General features: G+C 36.0%; 1 protein-coding gene across 1 annotated transcript; it reads left to right on the top strand.

Moving 5' to 3' along the window:
- Window positions 1-13,855: 13,855 nt before the first annotated feature.
- LOC132056068 (uncharacterized) lies at window positions 13,856-18,211 on the top strand. Its single transcript, XM_059448116.1, has 4 exons — window positions 13,856-14,407; window positions 15,292-15,723; window positions 16,281-16,587; window positions 17,673-18,211. The coding sequence occupies exons 1-4, from the start codon at window positions 13,967-13,969 to the stop codon at window positions 17,810-17,812; spliced, it is 1,320 nt and encodes a 439-aa protein (XP_059304099.1). The 5' UTR covers window positions 13,856-13,966; the 3' UTR covers window positions 17,813-18,211.
- Window positions 18,212-18,580: the final 369 nt, after the last annotated feature.

An 18,580-nucleotide genomic window follows, 5' to 3' on the forward strand; every position in this document is an offset into this window, starting at 1 on the left:
AAATATAAGAAAAAAACAAACATATAAAATTTGTAGAAAAATGAATGATCTTTTCATTGGATGAGAGTAGACTGTCAAATTGAATGATATCACAACCAAAATCCAAGTGATTTTCCTCTTTTATGTCGACAGAATTAGTACGTTGTCAACAAGATACCATGGTACATTAGCCAACAAACCGTGCCCGTTAATGTACTCACACAGCTCATCTTCCTTATCTTGGCGACACATGTGGATGAATCAGGGTTTTCCCAAGATTTGTAAATTTCAAAGAACTAAAGTGTGAAAAATACAACTGGCAGTGGTGAATCTATAGTTGCTGTTATTGTGATACTTCCCCTTCTTGCGTAGGTAGTAGAAAATAACATCAATATGCTGTAAAAACATCAATTCAGTGACTATAATCAACACTATGTTCAAAACAAATATTGCTGTATATATAGTAAATATAGTGCAATATACTTATATATAGTAAAAATACAATTTCGTATACCGGACAAGATCGTGTCTGAACTAGTAAATTAATGTCTGTATATTAAATATAGTGCAAGTATAATGATGACAATATTCTATAAATACAAGTTGTGACAATAAGTACCTCAACCTACTCCCTCAACCTAAAACAATAAAAACATGGTTCAAATGAATTTAAAGGCATCAAAGAAACAGATACACATATACACATATATAGTACTGCTTTAAAAGTTAAAAGTTTCAGTTAAATGTAGAGAAAATATATGGTAAATATGCCTGAAATATATTTTTTACAATATATGTCAAATATTGTAAAAAATATACTCTAGATACATCACATTGTAATTCTATTATAAAACATAAAAAAATTAGATAACAAGCAGAAAGATATCAAAACCTCATCACCCAAAGTTGCCCATCCATAGATAACAAGTAGAACCAGCTTTTTGTCGGCTACGGCCGTAACGCCTAAATGAAACCGAAGTTCGGCATCCGCAAGATCGAGTCCTTCCTTGTTCTTTCGTAATGATTTTCATTTGGCTTCCCGTATATCAACAATGGAAAGAACATACGTTAAGTTTATTGATAATTGAATTCGGCAAAATAAAAAAACAAGTTGTGACAATAAGTACCTTTTGTCATGCGATTTCAATAGATCCTTCTCAAGCCACTTTTGATATTCTTGAAGAAACGAAGTATCTAACGGGGCATTTATAGGGTGGTCAACAAATGGGTGTTTTTTCTGATAAATGCAAGGACTGATATTTTTGCGAAGAACCCGCCGAGCTAAAATTGGGACAATAAGGGGACAAAGTTATATTTGCTTGGTTTCCTTTCTCGGCAAAGACTCGGATGGACAATGATCCGTTTTTCGAGTTTGAAAACTGTGCAGCCTCACCACTTGAGCTTTGGCCCGCATTTGGTTGTACGGGAACTTGTTGTCCAGCTTCATCACTTGAATCGTGGCCAACTATCGGTTGTACTCCAACTTGTTGTTCGCCATTAGTTGAACTTTGTCCGGTTGTTGGTTGTACTCCAAGTTGGATTGGTATCCGAGAATCGAATCATCCACCGAGACATGGTTACCGGTTATTGTCCACATTCCGAGGAGTCCTTAAACTTGACAAATCGGTTTGATCATCGCGTGGTACCGGAGGAGGACCGAGAGGAATAACACATGCTAAAGGGCGATTAGCAAGTCCGCTACCATTTCCTCCGATGCGGTAAATTCAAAGATTAGCATTCTCCATATCGCCGATTTGCCGAGATTCCTAAAAAAAAAAAAAAAAAAAAAAAACGACTGGTGTTTGTCAATTATTGCTTATCAAAACGACATTTTAGTACTTAAAAGCCACATTTCAAAACTTACATCAAAATTTAAATGGATTGGTGTTATGGGAACTCCATCTCTTGTGCATCACTTTTAACTCCGATTTCTTTATCCACATCAACAACAGAAACCGGATCATTAATTGGCAACCCAACTCCCGCAACCTAAAACAATAAAAACATGGTTCAAATGAATTTAAAGGCATCAGCAAAACAGATACACATATACACATATATAGTACTGCTTTAAAAGTTAAAAGTTTCAGTTAAATATAGAGAAAATATATGGTAAATATGTCTGAAATATAGTAAACGAAACTTAATAAGTAACAAGAACATAATAATCAAAATACAATTAAAATACAGCCACAACATATATGAAAAACTAATATTAAAATATCAATCCAAAACAAATATAGCACTCGCTAGTATATATAAACACAATCATAACAAAAATAGCACAAATAGATACATCAAAAAGGACACTACTAACAAATCACCATGTGAAAACTATATATGTAAATACACTATAGGTAAAAATCCAATATTGTCACTTTGAATAATATACCGCAAATATAGAAAAGTGAAAGAAAAAATGAGTACCACCGGATGACTCCTTCCGCGCGGAAGTGGCACCACCACCTTGATTCTCTTTGGTTGAAAGCTTTACTGTACCGCCACTTTGATTGCCTTGATAAATCCCACCATCACTATGTAAGTCAGCTTTTAACATTGTGTCGCCGACCTTTAAAATTTTCCAAAAGAAAATATAAAGTCTTCCAATAAATATATCAAAATAACTTAAAAAGTAAATAATTTCCATTTTTAGTGTTGATTTTTACCTTATCCGGTGTTTGATTGCCCTTTATTGCATCTAACAACTTTTTGAAGTAGTTATCCATGTAGTCAAACACCTACGCTTTGAAAGATAAAAAATAGAATTAGAATCGTTAATTACTTGACACAAGCAATATGAAGTAAAAAAAACATATTGAAAACAAAACGCCTACTTCTTTCTTGAAAATCCGAATCTCTTCCCTTATCAGATTAAACTCATCTGTTCGGGGTGCGTAGGTGCATCTTGTTTCCTTGTCCCTTTTATCCCAGATTCCTTCCGTGATGGTTGTTTCCTGGAAGGAGGAACAGAAACTGGAAACTGCGTCCGTTTCTTGCCTCGCGGGGAATCAGAATTGGCACTCCTTTGTTGCTGTTTGCCACTGGACAGATGCGGTGGTGTGGTACTAAAATCATCGTAATCATCGTCTACCAAATCGCATCATGTACACCATCAACTCCATGTTTGACGTCCGGTATGTCATGTGCAACAGAGGGCAATTTAAGAGTTTCCAACTCATGGGGTGTTGGCACAACTTCCTCAAATCTACAGATCGTGAACAACAAAATATAGAAACTATATTACCGTATATATCTACATTGGTAACATACTAAAAATATGAGGAAAATATAGTCAAAATATATTGATCACAAATGACTTATTTCATAAATATAGACAAAATATAATCAAAATATAGCATGTAAAACAAACATATTAAAACAGTTAAATGGTAAAAGACACAAAACTGTTAAAAGACTGTTTTACCGGATTTTTATCGTCTCTGAACATGCCATCCATCAATTTCTTGAATTCTGGTTTTCCTTCCGTAGTCCGCCAGTTCAAAATTCTAGGAATTAAATTCCCCGTCTTAACTGCAATGGTGGACGGGACTTTTGAGCAACATTCATACAACCATACTTGCATAGCAAGCGGCAAACCATGAATCCTATAATATTTCTTAAAACCAAAGATATTTCTCGCCCGATGCTTACAACCAACTCTCTAAACGAATCTTTACCCCAAGGATACTCATTATATCTCCCGTCCTCTACAACATCAAAATGGATCCTTGGTATGTTTGTTGAGTTCGGCTCACCACAATGTACCCACGTATTTATGAAATACAATATTGCCATCTTGATCGCGTCATCCCCTTTATCATCCTGCATACCTTGTTGAAACACTCAATAAGCTCGTGTCTTTTAACCGGCAATTGATTCTCCCGATTTCTACCAAAATACTCCACCATAAGCCTATTCGGTTTTGAGTTATCATAAACAAAATCATTTTCATCGTATACACAATCTAGCCCAAAGGATCGGGCAAATTCTCTAAGGCCAAAACGCGAACTTTACCATTTATTTCAAATGTAAAGCACCTATATGTACTGCCCCTAAGTTCTTTGACCATAAAGCACCGAAAAATCTGTGCTTGTACATCCAATTGCTGCATTCTGAGATATTTACCAAAACAAGAATTCCTAAACATATCCATCCGTGGATCCGTTAGTTTGCCTCTAATATCTTGCATTACATTAACATTCGTGTATCTACACATAGATGGTGCCACAGTAGGGTGCTTGGTAACCAAAAATTTAGATACCTGAAACAACATGCCAAAAAACACGTATGATTAACATATATCGACTAAATGTACTTAAAAATATATACACAAAATAATCGTCAACAAAATAATAACCGAATGTACTTAAAAATCTTAAAAATCACCGTAATAATCACAACAAAATATACACAAAAATAACCGAATGTACTTAAAAATCTTAAAAAATCACAAATATGGTGAAGAAAAATACGCACGAAATAACCAAGAAACAAGTGTAAAAAAAACACAGAAAATATACTTAAAATGCACACAAAATATAGATCTGTTTAATTCATAGATCTGTAATAACTGAACAAAAAAAAAAAAGAACTAAATATACTGAAAATACAACAAAAATATACCTCTTCATCATCATCCTCATCCACATTACGTTTGGCTTTAGCAATTTTCTTGCCCTTAACATTAACAACATTGTCACCAAATTTTTCTCTTTTTTTGTTTCTCCATTTGAGAAACATTTTTCAATTTTTCTTGTTGTTTACTCTTCGAATCAACATATTCCTTATAATGCCTAGGATCGTTAATTCTTTTTGAACGATTCTCGCATAAGAGCCTCGCAATGGCGTTTTGATGTTGAGAAATTCCCAAAGAAAAATTAGGAATCGCAAATTCGGGTTCTATACCCGTATTTCTCATCTGAGTAGCAGATTTCTTAGTCATTCCAATTGAATCTAAGAAAAAACAACCAAGAACAAACACTGATAGTTACTTACTTAGACTTGCATTCCCGATTCAAACGAAAAAAAAAAAACCCAAAATATAGGTTAAATACACGGTAAAAAATAAAAATCTGTATAGAATCTTACTTTATTTTGGGAATTAGATTTGAAACGTGAGAGAAATCAATGAGTAGTTAATTAGAGATATAAAAGGAAGTTGAATAATTGAAAAACCGATTTGAAATTGGATGAAAGTAATGGATATGGTGAATAATGGCGTCTATTTAGGATGAAGGAGAGAGACACGTTTTTTTTTTTTTTGCTTAAATTTAGGGGAGTGGGAAGTTATCGATGAGTGGTAAAAACATGGTAGCTATGTGAAGTAAATATGATATATTTTAGCTACTAAATATAATTATTGAAAAGTTTAGTTATGTTCCATAAATAGGTAATAATGGAACGCCAAGTAAATTTCATAATAAATGAATTAAACGGTCAAGCCGACATTATAGCAAAAGTTATTAAAATTGGCCCAAAAAACTGAGAATTGGGTTGAAATAGACTAAAAATGGGCTGGGTCATGACCCGCCCAACTTGACCTAGTTTTTTTGTATTTTTTTGGAAAATATTTTCTAGAAATACATTTTTCGCAAAAAATATTTTCCTGAAAATTATTTTTACGGATTTTTCGTGGAAAATATTTTTTAAGAAAATAGTTTTCGTGGTACATATTTTTCGAGAAAACATTTTTCGTGAAAAATATTTCCCTTCATATTGAACACACCACAAACTTATAAGATACATGATATAAGAAAAGTGTATATATTAAACAAATAAACTAAATCTCAAGCAATAAACTCAATTTAAGTAAATCTTAAAAATAGGCTAGAATCACAAGTATTGGGTTTCGTTGGAGATCACCTAAAAATGGGCTATGTTGGGTTGGGCTGAAATCACCCCAATATAAAATTATCTTGAGCCCAACCCATAAAAGTTTGGGCGGGCATCACCACAAATTTGACACCCCCAGTAGGTATATATGTGTGCAGCCTTATATAACTAGTGTATAAAACTTTCTCCCTCCATTTTAATTGTCATATACAAAGTGTAGTCTACAAAGTTACCCTTATTTATTAAAGTTTAGATGATAATTATTTTGGACAATTTTTTGAGTTACAATGAGATGAAGAAAGTATATATATATATATATATATATACACACTATCTGTTGGGGACAATTATTATTTTTGGCCGAAGGGCCAATTATGTAACTTCTCCATTCCAATTTCCCACACGAATCAATGCGTTTATTTTTGGAACTACTTCAAACAAGCTAAGTGAGAATCCCAATAAATCAAGATCTCATGAATTATTCATTTCAACAGGCAGCGAAATCAAGGCTCTAAAATCTAAATAATCACCATAAACGAGACATAAGCCCATTAAAAGTTCCAAATTATAGTTATCCGTTAAAGCACATTTTTAAAACTGGCAAAGATGGGATGAAAATGTATAGATATTGCCCTGCAGGGATTATCAAATTCAATTCTTAAGATAAGTGTCTTGCTAATCAAAGAAGCCCCCTTACAAGCCTAGAAAAACAAGAAAAGAATCAAATACAAAGAACATGATCCTAAGCAATCTACTCTTTCAAACAGAGAAAACAAAGGCAAATTAAAGTATTCTCCAAACTTTAAGCTCAAATGATCGCATTTTCAGTTAATTAATAAGGGAGGCTTGATCCCAAAGAAAATAACTACTCTATTAGAGTGATTAAGGGTGTGTTTGGTGTGGAATGTTTTCTAATTTTCTCAGGTTTGGTTATTTAAAATGTTTTGAATTTTTTTTTTTTTAGGAAAATAAATTCCACAAAAATGTGGAAAAATGACTTCAATTAGGGGAAACAGGTTTTGTAACTTTCAAGTTGATTGTCTTCTCCCCACCTACCAAACACCTTCAACCCCCACCCTTAGACCATCACACCTCTGCCACCGCCCAACCCCCACTCCCCACCCCATCAACCCTCTTAGTGTTTTGCTAAATTACATGTAAATGCTTTTAGGGATAATACATTTTTGCTTACTTACCAAACACTAAAAAATAAGTAAAAATTTAACTTATTTTCCGAGAAATAATTTTGATGAAAAACATTTTCTTTCGTACCAAACATGAGGAAGTCCATCCCATTTGGTGGTAATTGGCATGTGCCAATTTAGTTGGCTACAAATTGAACTTGGAGCCAAAGAAAAATTCTTAGAGCCAAAGGAAAATTTGTGGATTACAAATTTTGGTCCTTTTCTTTTTCTTGTTTTTGTGCTTGGAGGCCAAGTTTGGTCTCCCATAAATGGAGAGCATTTCTTCCATTTGTAAGACACACCAACAAAGAGAGAAAGAAAAGTGAGGCATTCACAGATAAGAAAATAGTTTGTGAGGAAAAATAGAGAGTGTGAGCAATATTGTAGTGAGGTGAAAAATCTTAAAAGAGGGTAATTTCTTTTGAGTGTGTAGTGGTCTTTGGAGTATTTTATTCAGACCTACAAAGTGTAAAATCCTTGCTATAGTGATATCAATTACTCCTCTCGCCCTCGTGGTTTTTTCCTTTTAGGTTTTCACGTAAAAATCTTAGTGTCATTATCGCTCCTTTTTTTTATTCTTGTTGATTAACCATATCACGGTGCTACATTATTATTCCGTTGTAAATACAGTGAATATTATTTCTGTGGCGGGTTTATTCCCAACAATCGGTATTAGAGTTACTGTGTTCTCTTTCATTCACGTAAATATTTTTTGCCGTACTATACTCTGGTGAAAAAAAATGTCCGGAGTAAAGTACGAGGTAGCAAAATTCAACAAATGATAGCGGTTTCTCAACACGGCAGAGAAGTACGAGGATTTGCTCATCCAATAAGGATTGCACAAGGCACTAGTAGAAAAATCCAAAAGCCCGAATCCACGAAAGTCGAGGATTGGGAAGAAACGGATGAAAAGGCAACATAGTGGAATCAAAGTTGCTCCCTACCGTATCGTGGTCAATAACATCATCGACGAAGAGAGCGTACGTGGTATTTGGACAAGGTTGGAAAGCCTATACATATCCAAGACGCTGACAAATAAGTTGTACCTAAAGAAACAACAGACGCCCTACACGCGCGCGAAGGTACGAATTTTTTGTCACATCTAAATGTGCTTAATGGATTAATCACGCAGCTGGCCAACCTCGGTGTAAAGATCGAGGAGGAAGATAAAGCCATCGTGCTCCTGAACTCGTTGTCATCATCTTATGACAATTTGGCAACAATCATCTTGCATGGTAAGGACTCAATTGAGCTGAAGGACGTCACATTAGCTTTTCTACTTAACGAAGACGAGAAAGAAGCCTCGAAAATCAATGGATGGTGTTCCCATCACAGTAAAAGCAGAGGCGGAGTTACCAAAGCGGTTCGAGCAACTATGGTAGTATCCGGAGCTCGTGGGAAATCTAAGATTCGATCCAAGTCAAAAGCCAGAAATTGCTACAACTGCAATCAACCATGTCACTACAAAAGAGATTGTCCAAATCTAAAAAGGGACAAAGGTGAAAGCAGTGGCCAGAAGAATGACGACAACACAATTACCACGGTTCAAAACAATGATAATGTTGTTCTCTTCATAAACGAGGTTAACAATGTACGCACTTAAGTGTGCATAGATTCGTAACGGGTGGTTGACGCAACAAGATCTTACCATGCCACACCTAGCAGACCTTTTCCGTATACGTAACAAGATTTCGGTATCGTGAAAATAAAATACCCGCTACTCAAAATTGCAGGGATCGGAGACATTTGTATTAGGACAAATGTCGGATGCACATTAGTTCTGAAGGACGTGCGCCATGTACCTAATTTGCGGTTGAACTTGATCTCGAGAATTGCTTTGGACCGAGACGGATACGAGAACTATTTTGCAAATAAAAACGGAGACTCACCAAGGGATCATCGCGATTGCAAAAGAGTTGCTCGTGGCACGTCGTACGTGACAAATGCGTAAATATGCCGAGTGAATTAAACGTGGCTCAAGATGAGATTTCTGCGGATTGGTGGCATAGAAGAATGGGTCATATAAGCGAGAAAGGATTGCAAATTCTTGCCAAGAAATCACTCATTTCTTTTGCCAAAGGTACAACGATAAAACCACGTGACTACCGTTTATTTGGTAAGCAAAGATAGAGTCTCATTTCAGACATTGTCTGAAAGAACATTAAATATACTTGATTTGGTATATTCTGATGTTTGTGGTCCAATGGAGATAGAATCTATAGGCGGTAACAAATACTTTGTTACTTTTATTGATGATGCTTCACCAAAATTTTGGGTTTATATCTTGAAAACCAAAGATCAGTGTTTCAAGTTTTCCGTGTTTCATGCTCGCGGAGAGGCGCACGGGTCGAAAGCCAAAGCTTCTCCGCCGACAACGGCGGAGTACACTTCAAGGGAATTTGAAGGGTACCGTTCAAGCCATGGGATCGTACATGAAAGACAGCTCTCGGAACCCCACAACACAATGGCGTAGCCGAGAGGACGAATCGCACCATTGTCGAAAAGGTGAGAAACATGCTCGTAATGGCTAAACCGCCAAGTCATTTTGGGGTGAAGCGGGGCTCGATAGCCCGTTACCCGATCAATAGGAGTTCACCGGGCCCATTGCGCTCGACATACCGTAAAGAGTTTAGACCAATAAAGAGGTGTCCTACTCGCATCTGAAGGTGTTCGGTTGCAGAGCTTTTGTACATGTACCGAAGGAGCAGAGAACAAAGCTGGATGACAAATCTTTCCGCATATTCATCGGATACGAGAGACGAAGAGTTCGGCAGAGAACGCGGGATCTTGTAAAGCAGCAAGGTCATCGAAGCAGAGACGTAGTCTTCTCGAGAAGCGAAGTCGGAACCGTCGATGATCCGTCGAGAAGGCTAAGAATGGTATAGTCCCTAACCTTATTACCATTCCTTCTAACCTTCCCAGAAGTGCAGAAAGTATGACTGATGAGGTTGCCGAGCAGGGGGAGCAACTTGACGAGATTGCTGAGCAGGGGGAGCAACTTGGTTAATATGCCGAGCAAGTGGAGTACCCACCCTACTCAGGAAGAAGAAGAATAATCTCAACCTCTGAGGACATCAGAAAGGCAAAGCGTAGAGTTATCCAAGTACCGTCTTCAGAGTATGTCCTCATTAGTGATGAGGGAGCGAAAGTCCGGGAGGTGCCGTCCCATCCAGAAAAGAGCGTTGACGAAAGCCACGCAAGAAGAGACGGATTCTTCGTAAAAATACCACGTACAAGATGGTTGAACTTCTAAAGGGTAAAAGATCACTCAAATACAAGTGATCTTTAAACTCAAGAAAGACGGAAATGGCAAGTCCGGTCGATACAAAGCTCGATTGGTGGTAAAAGGCTTCGAACAAGAAAGGTATTGATTTTGACGAAATTTTTCACCTCGTTGTCAAAATGACTTCTATTCGAACCATTTTGAGCTTAACGGTAGCCTAGATATCAAGTGGACCACTTGACGTGAAAACCGCATTTCTTCGTAGAGATTTGGAAGAGGAGATTTATATAGAGAAAAGGATTTTGAAGTAACAGGAAAGAAACACATGGTGTGCAAATTGAATAAGAGTCTTTATGGGTCAAGAGTACCAAGGCGGTACAAGAAGTTTGACTCATTCATGAAAAGTTAAACTTACACAAAGACCTATTTCGATCCACGTGTATACTTCAAAAGATTTTCTTCGACAACAACTTTATTATTTTGTTGTCAGATGTGATGACATGTTAATTGTAGGACAAGACAAGGAGTTGATTGCCAAGTTGAAGAGATCTGTCCAAGTCATTTGACATGAAGGACTTGGGCTCAAGACAACAAATTGGGGGATGAAGATTGTTCGAGAATGAACAAGCAAAAAGTCGTGGCTATCTCAGCAGAAGTACATTGAACGTGTACTAGAATGCTTCAACATGAAGAGTGCTAAACCCGTTAGCACGCCTCTTCCTAATCATCTGAAGTTGAGCAAGCAGATGTGTCTTACAACAAAGGAGGAGAAAGAGGGCATGGTCAAAATTCCTTATTCGTCACAGATTTAAGCTTCGATGTATGCAATGGTACGCACTAGACCCGATATTGGTCATGCATTGGTGTTGTTAGTAGATTTCTTAAAATCCGGAAAAGAACACCGGGAAGCCAAGTTGGATACTGTGTACCCGAGAGGCACCATCGGAGATCGTTTCGTGTTTGGAGGATCCGATCCGGCTTAAGATCAAGGGTTACACGTACGTCGATATGGCAGATCTCGACAATCGTAAATCTACTACCGGATACCCGTTCACATTTTCGGGGGGAGCTATATCATGGCGAATACTGTCATAGGAAGTGTGTCGCACTCTCTACAAATCGAAGAAATGGAGAGTACATTGCCGCTACCGAAGACAAAAAACGGCAAAAGAGACGATATGGTCGAAACGGTTCCACACCTTCAAGAGCTTAGATTGCATCGAATGGGGAGGTGGCTAGTATGTTTTTTTTTCTTTTTCTAAGTGACAGGACAAAACAAAGTGCAATGATATATCTTACTTGAGCAAGAACTCCACAAAAATAAGTAGTAGTACCATGCAAGGACGAAGCACATCGACGCGAGATATCACCGGAAAATTTTAGAAAAGATAAAGAAAGAACAAAGATGGATCTATACGAAATGTCTTTTAAGATCCCTACGGTGAGAATCCTTCGGATATCCGACCAAGGTGGTACCAAAAGACAAATTCGAGCTATGCAAGGAACTTGCTGATGCACTCAAACTATAATCAAATATTACGTGCGTTGCCTCCTTCAGGTGAATGGGACTGGAGGGGGAGATTGATGAAGTCCATCCCATTGGTGGTAATTGGCATGTGCCAATTTAGTTGGCTGCAAATTGAACTTGGAGCCAAAGGAAAATACTTGAACCAAAGAAAAATTCTTGGAGCCAAAGGAAAATTTACAGGATTACAAAAATTTTGCACTCACACCTTTTCTTTTTCTTATTTTTGTGTTGTGTGTAGTAACGTTAAGTTTGGTCTCCTATAAATGGAGAGTATTTCTTCATTTATAGGAGACCAAACTTGGCATCGAAGCACAAAAACAAGAAAAAGAAAAGGACCCAAAATTTGTAGTCCACAAATTTTTCTTTGTGGATTACAAAGAGTCTACACACCCTAAATTATCAAGTAAAATCAAACATGAAAGCTTTCTTTGTGTTTGCTAGGCACGTATGCCTGACATGTAGTGGCTAAGTAATCTTTTTTTTTTTCTCTTTTTCTTTCTGTAAGTGACAGATTCTGAAAACATTGAGGAATTATCTTATGATATATCTTAAGTCTTCTTGTTCCTGTCCACAAGTACCCTTTTTGTTCTAATTTTCACAAAAAAATAAGTAGTAGTAATTGTTTTTCCAAATTTTAAATCATGGTTATATGACGTGCATACCATCAAATATCATTCATATTGTACCTTCTCTCCGTAAAGAAGATATCTAAAATTTTAGAAAAGGAAAAATAAAGAAAGAACAAAGAATTGTGATTCAGTCATACGAAATGTTGCTTTCTAAAACATACTAATAAACTAGTACTATGTGCTAACTTCTCTTTTGTCAAATTACACGAAAAAAGTTGGTTAAAACAGAATACGAGTTGGCTTTTGTGTTTTGCTTGGCGAGCCAGGATTTTAATTAAGGGATTCAAAAATATAAAGAAGTAGACAAACAAAGGAAATGGAGTAAGGAGTTCAAAATCTACTATGTATACATAAAAAATAATTTTCACCTTTTATGTATAGTGTAATTTTTTATAAAGGAGATTCGAATGAACCCCCTTGGCCCTTACTGGCTCTACCCCTCACACTATTACTGCTAAGTAATCAAATATTACGTTCTAAATATTTTTTATAACGATAATTATTCGTCTGTACCTTTCCTTATCGGTTAACTGCTACCTACTCTGGAAGAGTTATACAGTATTTCTATCGGACAAGGTTTAAGTAATGCTCTAAGGAATTTAGTGATCTTTTACTTTTTACCATTATCTCGTACAAAAAATAATTCCATACGTTTGGAATATTTCAACTATGTATAGTAGATGCAATAGCTTTTTTTATTTTGTTTTTTTCCACTCTCTCACTCACTCAACTTCTTTAAAGCTTCAAAACGTCTATTAATTGATGTGAATAGTCGAAGCAAAGGAGTAATTTTTCACTTAAATAAGATCAACAGACCCACGTGCAAGTTACTTCTCTTAGTCAACATAAAAGAAAAAAGAAAGAAGGAATAGATATACAGGAAACTCACAAATAAAAAGGGAAATTCTTTAGAAAATGTACGGCCACACACAACATACTGCACTCACACGTAGTCGTATTTTCTGTTTAACTCGCATAGTTAATTTTGTTTATTAGTGTGTATACACTCTATATGTAACGTTATTTAATATCATACATCTAGCGTAAATAATATATTAATTTTTTATAAAAGTACATAATAATGTATAAGAGGTATTTATACATATTTTATAAAAATTTTGATCGTTATATAAAGTTATACAATATGATAGTACTAAATTTATTACAAAATTGAGTTTTAACCTTCAACACAAAACTCCATATGAAATGTTATTTCTGTTATGATAAATATAAATATTACTTTCAATTGATTTTAAAGATTAAAAAATGGAAATAGAATTAGAAATTTAAAAAATATTACTTCCTCTATCAAAATTCGTGTAATTTAAATTCTGAAAAACAAAAATTATCACATAAATTGAACGAGAGAATATCTTTTTCCTAAATATTTTAAACAATATACAAAATAAGCTACATAAGATAAGATCTAAAATATATGGTCATTTTAGTTATAAGCTTAGTTTAAGTGATATATAAAGCCTAAAAATCTCAATAAAACAGAAAAAGACCACCGAATCCACAATTTTGTCCACTATCTCTTGGGTGCATACTAAAATATTCCTTGTCTTGTCTGCACTCTTCATTACGGGTCATGGCCGCCGTCGAATCCCGACCACCTGAACCCGACAACGACAACGACAACGACAACGAGGTTCACGTATCTCTTATAGATGCTATTCAAAACTTTACTGATCTCGACATTTCCTTAAATAAACTCGAAACCTTTCTCCGAGTTTTAGGTTTCTGTCAGTACTCTATCTTAAGCACTGCTCTTTCCTGGCTAGCTTTTGTTGTTATATCCATTGTGTTGCCTCTAGTGGTAATTTACTTTGGTTACTGTAATAACTGTGAGCTGTATCAGATTAATGACTTTGAGTTCGAGGTTCTTGTATGCCAATCTGTTGCCGCTGCTATATCGCTGTTGTGCGTTTCGCATAATCTTCGTAAATATCGTATCAGGAAATTGCTTTTTGTTGATCAATATCATGGTCAATTGACCCAGTTTAGAGAGCTGTACCTCAAGAAGATACAGGTAAGTGTTTCAATTCAAGTTTAGATTATTGTCAATCTGTAAGATAGTTTGTGTAATATATATGAAGTAGGATTGACCCACGACCCAAGACAAAAATGAGTTTTGAAGGCTTTAAATATTAAAGGCCTTTGTATTTTTCAGATTTTATTTGAAGTTTCAACTTAATGGATATTTATGTTCATGAAATAAGATACTATTCTTCCTTAGGGAAAGTGGTTAAAAAAAATATGCAGGTAAACAAGGGTTGCTTGTATTTTCCCATACGAGCAATATCTATTTAAGGAAAGTTGGTTTTTCACGCCTCAAACCTATTATCTTTTTTTATTATATTTTTCAATTTTTCTAACACAATCTCACATCAATATTTTCGCGCAGCATTGAATCCTTTATTTGGGGTCCATGTTCAAGAGCTAGAGTCGGACCTCCCTATACCAACCATTTCACTATGAGCCCGTTTGGATTGGCTTATTAGTTGCTGAAAACAGCTTATAAGCTGAAGCTTTTGAGTGTTTTTCCATTTTGTGCTTAAAATAAGCCCAAAAAAATAAGTTGGGGTAGCCTAACATTTTTTTGGCTTATAAGCTGCTTTTTTTAAGCTAAGCCAAACGGGACCTATAACGGCCCATTCTTTTGGAACCGAATTCTATGTTCTGTTATATTATATGTTCTTTATATTAACAGTATTGTTATAACAGCCAAAATGTATCAGGAAAACGACGTTGTTATAGAGAGGTTTGACCGTATATATTTGTTTAGCTCGTTTTGTAAAATAAAAAACCGTTATGGTATTGAAGTCAATTGACTAATTGAGGATATTTCCAAATGCAGTTACTCCCTTTTCTTACTCTTGGAATCTCTGATTTTGGGGAACTTGTTGCTTTCAGGTCTTCTATCGTTTGGTGGTTTCGTGGATGACAATTTTCTTTTTGATGAAGATAGCTCGTGAAGTCACTAGAGCTGTGTATCTTTATGATGGTTCTATATGGTGGTCAATTGGAGTTGTGGTTGCTTCACTTGTATCATGGGCATACTCTACCGTTATCTTTTTAGTGGGAACTGCTCTGTTTCATCTGGTCGGGAATCTGCAAGTTATACACTTTGAACATTTTGGCGAGCTCCTGGAAATGGATATGGATATCTCGGTTTACATCAATGAACATATGCGTCTGACCTATTATTTGTGTAAAATTAGCCACAGGTTTCGAATGTTCCTCCTCCTGGAGTACTTGATAGTCACAGCCAGTCAATGTATAGTTCTATTACAGACAACAACAAATCAGGGAATCATCAACTTCGTTAATACTGGTGATTTTGCGGTAGGAAAAACATAATGACAAGTACCAATCACATATTCACTTAGCTTCATTATCAAGTTCTTTAATTGTTTGTATGCATTTATATATACTCTAGAATTTTACAGCTACTACATAGCCAGTGTAATCCCACAAAGTGGGGTCTGGGGAGGGTAGAGTGTACGCAGACCTTGCCTCTACCATGAAGGTAGAGACTGTTTCCGATAGACCCTCGGCTCAAAGAATACTCTACAATTTTAAGCCTCAAATCTATAGATCTTAATGCATTTGATTGGCTTACAGTAACTTGATTGTTCTGCCATTTAGTCTTCTATTCCCAGGTGAAGGGTACCACGGCGATTCTACTTTTTAGTTTATCGCCAATTTAGTTTGTACGAAGGGCTGAAAAGTGCATTCAATATCTTTGAGACTTGTGTATCTAGACCATCAAGTCTTGTGCCTGTGTGTTTTCTTTGTGAACTTAAGAAACAAAGTGGTCATATTAGTGGTTATTCTCAACCAGAGTAGATTAAAACTGTTACTTGGCTGATCGTATTATTTTCATTGAACTTCTTATTCAGGTAATATCAATTGTCCAACTGGTTGGACTACTTATATGCCTGAATGCAGCTTCAAAGATATCACACAGAGCACAAGGCCTGGGATCAGTAGCCAGTAGATGGCATGCACTAGTTACGTGTAATAGCAACGATGCTTCTGTCTCCGGATTTTCATCTGACGGTAGAAATGTTGAAACACCAAAAACAGTGGGCCAGTTATCTGTAAATTATTCAGAAGGTGATTTGGAGTGCGCTTATTGTATGTCTCCACCTACAAATATACAACACACTTCTACTATGTCATCATATCACAAGAGACAAGCATTTGGTATGCAAAACATGTACCTGTATAATGCATATGCCATATTCTTTTTTGAGATCCTCTCCTTTGTTATCTTCCTGCATTTGACTGGCTGTGTGAGTTCTCTTGCTGGAATTATCTGGAGATGACAATACAAGGAAACAGTCTTAGTGTGCCTAGTGTTTTTATTTATTTCACATGTTTCCTGCCTTGAAATTTTTGTATCTTTTAGGATACTAACCTGTCCTCTGAAGTGTCTTGAAATGCCTATATTGGTCTTAGAAAGGCATAATGTGGTTTTCTGATCCTCAATACCTTCTCAAGAAACTTCAACATAAATGTTTGAGCCCCTACAGTAGAGTCTCAACCCGTTACTCTGATGCTTTACATCTAATTCTTCATATTTTGGGATGTCATATTTTCGCAGTTTGATTGCTTCTTACTGCAAATGCATTTTCACTGAAAATTTTCAACGTCGTGTATTTTCTTCCATCCTTGTAGAAACCAAGGACTCTAATTCGGCTAGAACTTCCCTCTTCATTTTGATAATCTTGCTCAAGTATCTTCTATTGCGTTGTAGTTTATATCCTGCTGATCATTGCCAAGTCAGGTGAATTGAGGATTTATACTGCCAGAATACTCGATTCTTCAGGACACACTGCATTCAGTAAAAATCTAAATTGTCTTTACTCCAATACAGATTACTTAGTTATCAGTATTTCAAGTTTCTTAGAGTTTGATAATACAAGTGCAGTAGGCGTAATATTTACGATTGTGTAGATGTAAACTGTGATGCATGACTTGGTTTATGGTTTTGGGATCTCTAGAGAAGAAGATATGTATTTTGGGATCTCTGGAGAAGTAAATTTGGAAGCATGGCGATATGCTATGTACAATACCTGCGATTGTATTTTATGTGTCTTGTAACGAGCGACAATTTTGATCATCTACTCAGATCACCCAAACTTCCATTACATTCTCATTTTCTGCTTCATATGCATATCATTCTCGTTATGTTTCCATCACATGCACACGAACTGCTGCAGTACATTCTCTTAACATTCTTTTTCACACAGACAACAAATAATGTCTAGTTTGCTTTATCTTTGCAGTGTCTTATGTGCAGTCTAACCCTGGTGGTTTTAGCATTTATGGAATGATGGTTGATCGATTGCTCATTACCACACTTTTCTTTGTTGAGATGACATTGGTTACTTTTATACTCGGGATGACTCTAACAATAAAAAAATAGGTGATATATACCGGACTGTAACAGCAACAGGTAAAAGGCACATACAGTTAACTCCAATTAGCTCTTCAAGTGCATTGCAGCTCTCTTTGAGTTTGTCATCAGGGGAAAATTTTATTACCAGATTCCCATAGATTTTGGATATCACTTTCAATCAAGGTCCATAACAAGGAGATCTCTGTAAGAACAATACAGCTGAGTTATTCTTTTTTTCAATTTTTTTTCCTCATCAAACATCATCTGTGTTCTTGACAGGAGCAATGTTTGTATAACCTCTGTATTACAAATACTAGCTTATAGAAATTGCCCCGTGTGAAAAGCTCCAGCTTTGCTTTTTTTTTGTTCAAGTGTTACTGATAAAGTACATAGACATCACTATGCATACCTATCTTATTTTTTTCATGTCACTGGTTCAGGCATAACATGGTTGTTCTTTCCTTTTTGCATTTTTTTTCCCCCTTTGAGGGTGGGGTTTGTTTATGTGATCCATATATTACTCAGGTTATGATCCAAGTTGGTGTCTTAATGAGTCTTGTATTAAGAACCTCTGCTCCTACTGCTACAATAAACTGTTCACTGGTGGCCTAATTGGCAATTGGCATTCGGAATAAGAACCTTACCTCAAAAACGAATAGCTCCAATATTTCCAGTAAAGCAAGGTGTTTTAGTAAATCAGGATTAACATGTTTAGTCTTATTTGTTTCTTTATGATTTTTCTTATATGAATTGCTGGCTTCGCCTAAATTAGGTATGTGCTTGAGGTGTCTACTA

Source organism: Lycium ferocissimum, chromosome 5 (genome assembly GCF_029784015.1).
Source record: "Lycium ferocissimum isolate CSIRO_LF1 chromosome 5, AGI_CSIRO_Lferr_CH_V1, whole genome shotgun sequence".
Classification (NCBI taxonomy): Eukaryota; Viridiplantae; Streptophyta; class Magnoliopsida; order Solanales; family Solanaceae; genus Lycium; species Lycium ferocissimum.

Excerpts from the sequence above, each read along its gene's own strand:
- LOC132056068 (XM_059448116.1), top strand. The coding sequence starts at position 13,967 with ATGGCCGCCGTCGAATCCCGACCACCTGAACCCGACAACGACAACGAC. Across the intron at positions 14,408-15,291 it reads TGTACCTCAAGAAGATACAG|GTCTTCTATCGTTTGGTGGT; the intron begins GTAAGTGTTTCA and ends TGTTGCTTTCAG. Across the intron at positions 15,724-16,280 it reads TTAATACTGGTGATTTTGCG|GTAATATCAATTGTCCAACT; the intron begins GTAGGAAAAACA and ends CTTCTTATTCAG.